Source organism: Amaranthus tricolor, chromosome 17, assembly GCF_026212465.1.
Source record: "Amaranthus tricolor cultivar Red isolate AtriRed21 chromosome 17, ASM2621246v1, whole genome shotgun sequence".
In the NCBI taxonomy this organism is placed as follows: Eukaryota; Viridiplantae; Streptophyta; class Magnoliopsida; order Caryophyllales; family Amaranthaceae; genus Amaranthus; species Amaranthus tricolor.
The window spans coordinates 6,976,578-6,987,666 of NC_080063.1; the positions used below are offsets into that span (position 1 = coordinate 6,976,578).

Consider the following 11,089-nt stretch of genomic DNA (forward strand, 5'->3'; position numbering starts at 1 on the left):
TTTCCATCAAATGCTTGGCATCCTAAATTTCGTTATCAACTTTAACACATTTTGTCCTAAGCTAAATAGTTGATAATGAGTCACCACTCTTCGAGTTAACTTAATCAATATTAAATGATTTAATGAGTCGTGTGATTTTTTGTAGGCCTAACAAAATGATGTGATTACACGACTAGTCAGCAGATCGTGCTAGGCCATGAGCATAAATTTTTGGAGGCACGATTAGACCGATGTCAAGTATGACAACACGAAACATCCCGTTCTTGCATGAACCGGCATGACTCATAGCTAGCACAACACGACACACGACTGACATGGAACGACCCATCGCCAAGTCAACTGCAAAGTCTTGTAAATCAAAATCAAAACCAAAAGAAGCCTAATGACATCCTACCTTTGACTTCATCATACAACAATATATAACCACCGTTGATCTTCAAAATCCACAATCTCGGTCGTTGAAATTTTAATAGTTGCCAATAAGATTATGATCCTGTAGCGGACTCCACGTCGTTTGGAATTAAAAAGTTTCCTAACAGAAAAACCTGTAATTCTCTGCATTTTCTCCCCTGTCTCTTCCTCTCCTCTCTCCGACCTTCTCTCTTTTCAAAAACTGTTTGATTTCCCAATCTAGATTCTCCAAAAGATTTCATCTTTGATTCCCATAAAATTGATCATCCATCAATCATCATTGTTTGTCTTTCAGGATTCTGTATTTCATACTGTATGCTCAAATATTTATTTTCATATTATTGTTTCAGATTATTAGTTTGAATTTCTGGGTTCTTATTTCTTTTTGTTTTGGTCAATGTCATCCCCCTTTTATTGAATTCGTTTATGGGTATGCATTAATGTACAAAAAACAGATAATTTCTTTTGAGGTTTGGCAAGAATATTAAGATTTGGCTTCTTAAATGAAAAACCCAGAACCCAATTTGGGATCAAAAGACAAATTGATGTTGTTCATGGTCTATAAGGTGCTATTAGAGAAACGTTTGTAGCAGTTTGACATGATTCGCCCATCTGGTCGGTTTTGGGCTATTTTTGTGTCATTTTGAGTGAATTACGAATTCAAAAAATTGAATTAGCTGGCGAAGTATCTTACACTGGTTCATAGGTTTTGAGTGATACGGAGGGAAAAGGAATTGGGTAATTTAGTTTATAGTATGAGATGGGAGGTAATTGTATTTCGAAACTTTCAAAGGTTTGGTATTGGTGCAAGCCACATGAAAAGATCACTAGAGATAGTTCAAAGGGTGGTAATAAAATTCAAGATAATCCATCAGATGTTCAGGTTAAGCCACCTGAAATAGTGAAGATTGGTAGTAAATTAGGAAGACAAGATAGCCGATTAAGTAGGCAGGAAAGCCGGTTAGGGAGGCAAGAAAGTCGATTAGGAAGGCAGGAAAGCCGGTTAGGAAGGCAGGAAAGTCGATTAGGAAGGCAGGAAAGCCGGTTAGGGAGACCATTGAGCAGATTAACAAGTCAAAGGAGTCGTAGCTATAATGTTAATGTAGGAGACGAGGAAACGAGCAAGAAACAGCAGCAGCCTGTGCACGAAAGGAGGGTGTCAAGTGCAGGGCTGCAAGTGCACTCGGTTTTGAGACGAAAGACAGGAAATTTGAAGGAATTTTACAGTTTAGGGAAAAAACTTGGACATGGGCAGTTCGGAACTACCTTCCTTTGTAAGGAAAAAGCAACTGGAAAAGAATACGCTTGCAAATCGATTGCGAAAAGGAAGCTTATAAACAAGGAAGATGTAGAAGATGTGAGAAGGGAAATTCAGATTATGCATCACTTAAAGGGTCATCCTAATGTGATCAATATTAAGGATGCTTATGAAGATGGTGTGGCTGTTCATGTTATCATGGAACTTTGTGCTGGAGGTGAGCTTTTCGATAGAATTGTCAAGAGAGGTCATTACACTGAGAGGAAAGCAGCTAATCTAGCCAGGATCATAGTTAGTGTAGTTGAAGCTTGCCATTCTTTAGGAGTCATGCATCGAGATCTTAAACCCGAGAACTTTCTTTTTGTTAATGAGGAGGAGGAATCACCTCTTAAAACTATTGACTTTGGATTATCTATATTTTTTAAGCCAGGTATACTCCTCACATCTCTAAGTAATTAATGTTTAAACTGTTTGCAAATGGCCTTTTGCTAGAGCTGTTGGTTAGTTTGACTAGCTAGCTGATTGATAAGACAACTCTTTTGGTTAAAATTAGTTGTTGGCTTCAGCTTTTTAGTTTTGGTTTGAATGACATGTTTTTAGCTGATTTTTACCAAATATTTTTTTGCTGTTTGACCAATCAAAAAACCAAAAATCAAAAGCCAACTAAGAAACCAAGCAAAAAAATCATTCACCAAATACACCCAAAAGCTAATCCTATGCGGATAACTACATAGACAATTTACATGTAGGATAATGCTTCGCTTGAAAGAGCGAAACAAGGATGTGCATATATAGCTTGCAAAATGTCCTATAGTATAGGCTTTAGTACATTTGCTTAGGGAATTTGAGAATACAAGACCTAAGCTTGTCATCATCATCATCCCAATGAGTCCCGCCCAAGGCAGGGTCTAGGAGGATAGGAAAGAAGGCAAATCAATACTCTTATCACGTGGAGGTCGCCTGTAGTCATTGGAAGAGAACAATGAAAGCTAATTTTTTTTCGAAACATATCTACATTAGAATAGTCTATCTATTGTACATATAGTATATACTAATAAATTTACACCTATGGTTATGTTCATTTCTTAGGACACTTCACAAAGCAGATGATGTAGCTTTTAGGATTTTTCTACATTGTGCACACTTCACAAGCTTTACTTAGTTGCTTAACTATCCTGTCTGTTTTCTACTTGTCAAAAAGGTACATTAAATTCTGACTAATTGTTAATTACAGGGGATATATTTGATGATGTGGTTGGTAGTCCATATTATGTAGCACCTGAGGTATTACGCAGGCGTTACGGTCCTGAGGCTGATGTTTGGAGTGCTGGAGTCATCCTCTATATACTTCTAAGTGGAGTCCCTCCATTTTGGGCAGGTATTAGACCGTAAGACCATAACATTCTTTTGTATGTTTTTCTATAAACATCTTTGTTATGCAAATGTATTCATTTAGTAAAGAAAAACTCAACAATTACAATGGTGTTTGCAAGTCGAACCAGCCCTTACATTGCTTGTCGCCTATGTAACATAATTTGCCAGCTTGATTATGAATTTGCGATTCGCTTAAAATAAAAAAAAAGCCTAAAATCGATAAAAATTCGCTTGTTCCCATTCATAATTTTGCATGAATATTAACGAATCATGTGACACCCCTTATCACTTTTTGATCGCCATGCTTCCTTGCTTGTTCGGACGAGGTCACCACTAGCTCGCTCGCCCGAGCTCCTCCACTATGAATATTTGGCACTTTAATTTCAATTTTATAAACCTTGATTATTTGTTATGTTACATAGATGCTTCGATCAGAAGAATTTACACATAAATGCTATTTCTTTTAATGCAGAAACGGAGGAAGAAATATTTGAGGAGGTTCTACGTGGTGACCTGGACTTCATATCTGATCCATGGCCCAATATATCAGAAGGAGCAAAAGATTTGGTTCGCAGAATGCTTGTCAGAGACCCAAAGAAAAGATTAACTGCACATGAAGTTCTATGTAAGTGCCATTTTTTTATTTTTTTATTTTTTGTATTTTTTTTATGTTCTATTCCCAATTCTAATACATTGTACATTTGTAGACTTGTTTGAATGCCAATGCTTTTTATTTGAGGTAGGATAAAGAATTCCCCGAGCAAAGGGAGAGAGAATCAATCCTTTTTGTAAGTAGTGATAATCAAGCCTATATCACAACGGTGAAAAGGAAAACCCTCAAACATTAGGCTCACTCATGATTCTCCGGATGTAATGTTGACATATATGTGAGTCACTAAATGACATAGAGATAATAGAATGGAATATAGTTCAGCAGAGTATACGTGGAACGACTTCGTAAAGCAATTAGTGTCTGCATTATACTATATAATTATATGTACTACTGCTACATTAAAATGGCTCATCAAATCATGTGCACTTCAAATTCACGTGAAATTACAAATGATATTTGATACCAAGTATCAATTTAAAACAACCTCTTTGTTATCACTAACGAGTTTAAGACCGCATACATCAAACGCCCTAAGCCCCATAAGGTGGGACCCATAAAATGACCTTGCAGTAAATGTAATGTATTGTGATTGTATATTGAATTATTGTGGGTGTTTGGAGATTGACTCATAGCCGGTAGCTGATTACTGATTACTGATTACAATGGTTGATTACTGTTATAAGCAGCTTGTTCAAAAACAGCTTATTCATAACAATAAGTTGTTTCAACCAGTTAATTTACCAAACATTAGCATTTGGTTTAACCACTCAACCCTCTAATCACATAAAAAATAAGTTAAAATTATCCAATAAGCTATTTTGTCGAACATCCCCTTGAATTAGTGTTTAGAATTCTTCTAATTCTTATTTTTTCAGGCCATCCCTGGATTATGGCTGACGGTTTGGCTCCTGATAAGCCTCTTGATCATTCAGTGATAAGTCGATTGACTCAGTTCTGTGCTATGAACAAACTTAAGAAAATGGCACTTAGAGTAAGTATCCCCTGTCCCCACAATTGCTAAACAAGGAGAAAAAGCTTGAAGATCATGGGTTTTAATGGGAATTTTGAAATGCAGGTTATTGCTGAGAGGCTTTCAGAAGAAGAAATTGCTGGACTTAAAGAGATGTTTAAAATGATAGACACTGATAACAGTGGAAATATTACTTTTGAAGAACTCAAAAATGGACTTAAAAGATTTGGTGCTAACCTTGAAGAGTCTGAAATTCATTATCTAATGCAATCTGTAAGTTCTAGACAACTGGTAGTTGATAAGTGATCGGAGTAATTGATTTGGCAGGCTAATTTTGAATTCGCTGCTAGAAACAACTTATTCGAAACAATAAGTTGTTTCAAATTGCTAATTTATCAAACGCTACTATTGGATGGTTTGACCATCCGAACCTCTATTTATGATAAAATAAGCTAAAATTACTCAGTAGACTACTTTACCGAACATCTTTTTTATTTACTTTCCAATTCACTAACTTATGACTATCACTAAAGCTACTATTGGGATTGTTTATTCCACGTTGACAAATTGAAAATGGTGTGCACACTTTATAAGTTATTGGAGCCCTTGTTACCATTGCCATATGATTTTGGGGATGACATATATCCTTGGCTTATTAAGTGTGTGCAACTCATGTTTTTTCCCATAATATGCTGACATTTACAATAAGTCCAGCGTACTATTTCTGAGAACAATGATTTTATTTGTAAATCTAGAATCGACTTAAATTGAATGTTTGGTAAATCAATGAAATTCACGTTTGAAGTTAAGTCAATTTCACCATCATTTAAAAAAATAGGTAAATTTTTGAAAATAATTTTCTAAACTTTGTGATTATCTAATTATTCCTTTATAATTTCAAAATTAAAAATCTATAATTTAAAATGAATCAGTTATTTTCAAACACAATATTAAATAAGTTACTCGAGTCGAAATTTTATAATGTGCGCGACTAATAATAATATATTGATTGAAATAACAGGCAGATGTTGATAATAGTGGGACAATTGACTACGGAGAGTTCATCGCAGCAATGCTGCACCTCCACAGAGTTGATAAGGAAGATCATTTATGTGCTGCATTTTCCTACTTTGACAAAGATGGAAGCGGTTACATTACTAAAGATGAATTACAGCAAGCTTGTCGAGAATTTGGCATTGAAGAAAATCATGTTGAAGAGATTATTCATGAAGCTGACCAAGATCAAGTATTTTCTTGGCTTTTTTTGTTTGTTTTCTTATCCAATTGTCCCTTTTTTTCGATGGGTCAAAGATTTATACTTTTCTGGTATTACTGGCAATTAGATCAATCGGAAACAACCTCTTTGTTATCATTAACAACTATAAAGTTGCGTATATTTGACCCTCAAACTTCACTTATGTAGGAGTCGAGTAATGACACTAGGGTAATGAAATGTTGTTGTTATTCCCTTATTGTCCGTACTATTAGCATAGGGGCGGATCCAATGTCATTCAACGATGTTAACTGATATCATTCTACTTATATATAAAATCATATACTTAGAAATATAAATTTATGTGTTGGTTAAGTTGGTTGAAGATTTATTGTGTGAATGCATTGACTTGAGTTCAAACCTCTTTAAGCACATTTTCTTTATTATCCACATAATTTGATTTTATTCTACATTCGCCTCTGAATTTAGTCATATGGAATTATGGATGTTAAAATGTGCAGGATGGTCGCATAGATTATAATGAGTTCGTTGCAATGATGCAAAGAGGAAACGTTGATTTGGGTAGAAGACAGAAACCTTTAAATGTTGCAGTCAAAGAAGCACGTCAGGTTTGTTGTTAACTTTATGTTCGTAGGTTTATTAAGAGGGTGTTTGGTTTGGCGAAATTTCTTTAAAATTATTTTCGATTTTATGTAAATATGCAAATGGTATTAGTTTTCTTTTATTTGATTTGACGAATTTATAATCTGTTTGGTTGTTGGTATTTAATGGTGGAAATGGTATGATTATCGAATATTTAATTATCATTTAGTTAGAAAAACTAATTATATTTAATTATCATTTAGTTAGAAAAACCAATTGACAAGATTTATGATTATGCTTGTACTATTATGATATTCTTTTATTTTTCAAAAAATCTATTGGCATGAGTCTAATCTGGGTTGAGTCCATCTAAACCTAGATCTAGATTTTTTTATTGAATCTATACCCGGAATCATATCTATAGAGTTTAAAAATGTCAGGCCCAAACTCAAACCCTTAGGGTCTGGCTAGTCTAGAGTTTGAATCTGTGTTTAAAATGAATTTTTTTCTTCTCAAAAAATTTTTTAAAAATATATTATCCAAGCATCCAATAAAACGAAAATCGAGAAAACGGGCCATAAAATATCAAGAATGATACATAACATCTTCAGTTCGTATGTACTTTTATTTGAAACGTAGCTTAATGTTGCTTTATTTGCAGTGAAAACTGATAGAAATGAAATAGAAGTATGGGCGGTATACAACGAAGCCATTCTTTATTGATTCCCCTTCTACTTTCATGGTGGACATGATGATGCATGAGGTTCATTTGCATACATAAAGAAGCCAATGCAGAAGGGACTAGAGTCTTCCAGATAGGAGAAGCATTTGTTACATTCAAGCACAATAATCATGGCAAAATGCTTTATTTATCAAAGTCAAGTGTTGCTGAAAGGCATAGTTTTTAAATTTTGGATGCGATTGTATGAAGATAGATGCGTAAAGCGAAATTGCAAGAAACTATTTTTTAACATTTAAACAGGTTCGAATGTATATCATAATATAATATATAAAAAAAGTTGGTACATCGACTGAATATTCTGACTATGATTAAACAATTTGAAATTTTCGATTGAATTTCTTACTACTTTGTGTTAATTGAAATTTCCAACTAATTCCGACTAAAATCATATTTGTCAAAAATTTTGACTGTTGTTAGAAGTGGTTGAGCTGTGAATTCCCTTTGGATGCAAAATCCAATTAATCGATAATCCACTATGGATTCCTACCTATACTCTTAAACTATTAATTTCAACCGAATAAACTCATAAACTCATGAATTTCAGCCTAATTTCAAAAACTCATAAATAAAATTCATGAATTTCAGCCTAATAACACAACTGTTTTTAACTTTTATGTTCATGGGTTTCATTCGGTGGAATTTCTTTTACACTGTGTTATAGTTATAGAGACCAATTAAGGGACTAAAGGGGAAGAATTTGAAAGAATTGAAAATTTATTGTTTGGGTAATAGAAAAGGAGAAAAGGGTTTGATGGAAAAATATGGATAAATTTTGTTAATAATATAATCTCTTTAAAGGCAGATTTGGATTTGGTATAAATAATTAAAGAGGAAGTAAAGTCAAACTAATGAAATAAAAGCAAATAGAGATGTATTTGAAGTAGTTGAGATAATTGTGAAGAAGGTAAAATGAGCATAAAATAAAAATAATGAAAGAAAAAAAGATAATTTCCCTTATTATGGAGGTAATTCCCCCACTCTCCCGTTGGATAAATATTTACCCCACAGAATTAAAAGCTCCCTTTATTTTTCACCACTTTGCAACTATTCTTCAACCTCTACAACAATCAAATTTCACTAATTTTTCATTTATCAACTTCATTTTTTTACTTTAACTTTTTATTCAACCCTTAAATATTTACACCCAATCCGAGCATGCCATTAAAGTGGAAAGATTTAGAAGGACAACACTCATATTCTTCCTTTTCTCTTTTCTTCCCTTCCCTTCTAAACAAACAAAGTGCACTTTTCCTCCATACTCCTTCCATTTCTTTCCCTTCATTTCTTTTTTCTCCTAATTTGCTATCTAAACATAGCATAAAATTATAAACTATTTTCAATCCTATGTAAATATGCAATGAAATTAGTTTTCTTTTATTTGCTTTGATGAAAATTCTTATTTGTTTGGTTGGTATTTTATGGTGCAAATGACATCGATTATCGAATATCTAATGTAATTTAGCTAGAAAAATTACTTGACAAGATTTATGATTCATGCTTGTCCTACTATGATAATGTTTTATTTTCACAAAATCTATTCTCATCCAAGCACCCATTGAAAACCACAATCAACCCTCTATAAAGAAGACTTTCTACGGGCCATAAAATATCAAGAACGATATATCGTATGTTGTTTTATTTGAAACGTATCTTAATGATGCTTTACTCGCAGTGAAAACTGATGAAAAGAAATAGAAGTATTGGCGGTATATAAGGAAGCCATCCTTTATTGATTCTCCCCTTCTACTTCCATGGTGGACATCATTATGCAAGAGGTTCATTTGTTATTTAAAGAAGCCAATGCAGAAGGAGACTAAAGTCTTTCAGATAGGAGAAACATTTGTAACATAAACATTGATGCGTTATTTATCAAATTCACGTGTTGCTTATAGGCATTGTATAAATTTTGGATGGGGTTTTATGAATATAGATGCGTAAATGGAATTGGAAGAAATTATTTTTTTAACATTTAAACAGGTTCACATGTATATCATAATAAAATGATGTGAAAAAAAGTTGGTACACCGACTGAATATTCCGACTATGATAAAACAATCTGAAATTTTTGACTGCATTTCTTACTACTTTGTATTAATCGAAATTTCCAACTAATTCCAACTAAAATCATGTTTATAAAAAATTTCAACTGTTTTTTCCTACTGCAAAATCAAATAGTCGGAATTTTACCGACTAAATTTCCGTCTAACATAATGATAGTCAAAATTTTTGAAAAATTTAAAATGGGAAAGGAAAAGGAGGTAAATTATCCGCCTTCATTTTTGAATATTTTCCTACTTAAAAAATTCTATTTAATCTAAAATTATCAGTAACAAAAGTTTTATTAAATTTTTAATCACTCAAAAACTTGGTGAATTTTAAATTTTTATTTCATTTGATAAGTTTAATAAACTTTATGTGATTAACACTATGTTTATGTGACTAAAATAAAATTAATACGAGATTAATAATATATTAATATGATAAATATTATACTACACTATATATTACGACTAATAATATACTAAAATACAACTAACAGTATACCGATAATACACTAATACAACCGATTCTACACTAATATGACAAATGTGATATTAATACAACTGATAATATGCTAATATGACTAATAGTTTACTAATACGACTATTAATTTACTAATAATACGCTTATACAACTAATAATATATTGATAATATACCACTTAAATAAAATATATTAATTATACACTAATACGACTAATACTACAACAATAAAACTAATATATAATAATATATTAATACTTTAGTAGCACTATATTAATACGACTAATAAACCGATAGTACTATACTGATTCGACTTTAGGCTTTAATGATTTGCGTTCTAATTTTTTTAGTTTTTCGATTCTGCATAGCATTTTTGGGCTAAATTTTTTACTTGAAGCTTATGATTAGACCTGGGAAAACGATCGGTCGGTCGGGTTTTGGGTCGGATCAATTTCGGTCGGGTCATTTTCGGGTCGGGTCAGTTTCGGATCAGGTCAATTTCAGGTCGGATCACTCTGGGTTTCGGGTAGGTTCGGATTGACCCAACGGGTTACCATAAAACATTAGAATATCCAATCGATTAATTCAACATAAAAAAAAATCATTAAAATGTCTAAAAAAAATCATTAGAGAAATTACATGTACGATTTTCAAAAAATAGTTGGTATGTCAGGTTCATTTAAGTGCAAGAAAAATATGGGAATTAATACTTATTTTGAAAGACTTGTAAGATACGCGCTTTATAAAAGTTATTTTGTTTATTATAATTGTAACGTTAGATAAAAATGACGTTAAAATTATCTTCACAATTTTCATGTTGGAAAGATATACAACTAACTAAGTACTTATTTCGTCTTATAAGATACGCGTTTTATTATTTAGGGTAGCGACATTTGTTTTTTGAAAAGCTCATTCAAACGTGCGAAACGTTCGTATAAATTATATTGATTTGCTTACTGAAATGTAGAAGAATTAAAAACTCATTTGACTGATTTAACAAGATACATGTATTCAATTAAGATGATTATAACGTCCTGTTTTTAAAGAAAATTAATTACGATGGCTAAAAAGACGTTAAATACGTGTTTTTTGAGATCTATTGATGAGTTTTAGGGTTCAAGTGATATACTCAATATGTTGAGATACTTTGAAAACTAAAATTTTATTTGAAATGAATTCTAACATTGAAATTACTCTAAAAATTGATATTAAATCGGTCAAAACGGGTCGGTTTCCGGTCGGGTCATTTTCGGTCGGGTAATTATCGGGTCGGTCATGTTTCGGATTAAGTCGCTTTCGGGTCGGTCGGGTTCGGGTTTTGTTGGGTCGGGTCCCGGGTTCATTTTCGGGTCGGATCAAATTTTCCCAGGTCTACTTATGATTA

At 32.7% G+C, this 11,089-nt stretch overlaps 1 protein-coding gene across 1 annotated transcript; it reads left to right on the forward strand.

The window, feature by feature from the left end:
- Nucleotides 1-95: 95 nt before the first annotated feature.
- LOC130804023 (calcium-dependent protein kinase 24-like) lies at nt 96-7,474 on the forward strand. The gene is made up of 8 exons (XM_057668314.1): nt 96-2,099; nt 2,904-3,047; nt 3,516-3,668; nt 4,532-4,647; nt 4,732-4,899; nt 5,648-5,872; nt 6,361-6,468; nt 7,104-7,474. The coding sequence occupies exons 1-8, from the start codon at nt 1,172-1,174 to the stop codon at nt 7,104-7,106; spliced, it is 1,845 nt and encodes a 614-aa protein (XP_057524297.1). The 5' UTR covers nt 96-1,171; the 3' UTR covers nt 7,107-7,474.
- Nucleotides 7,475-11,089: the final 3,615 nt, after the last annotated feature.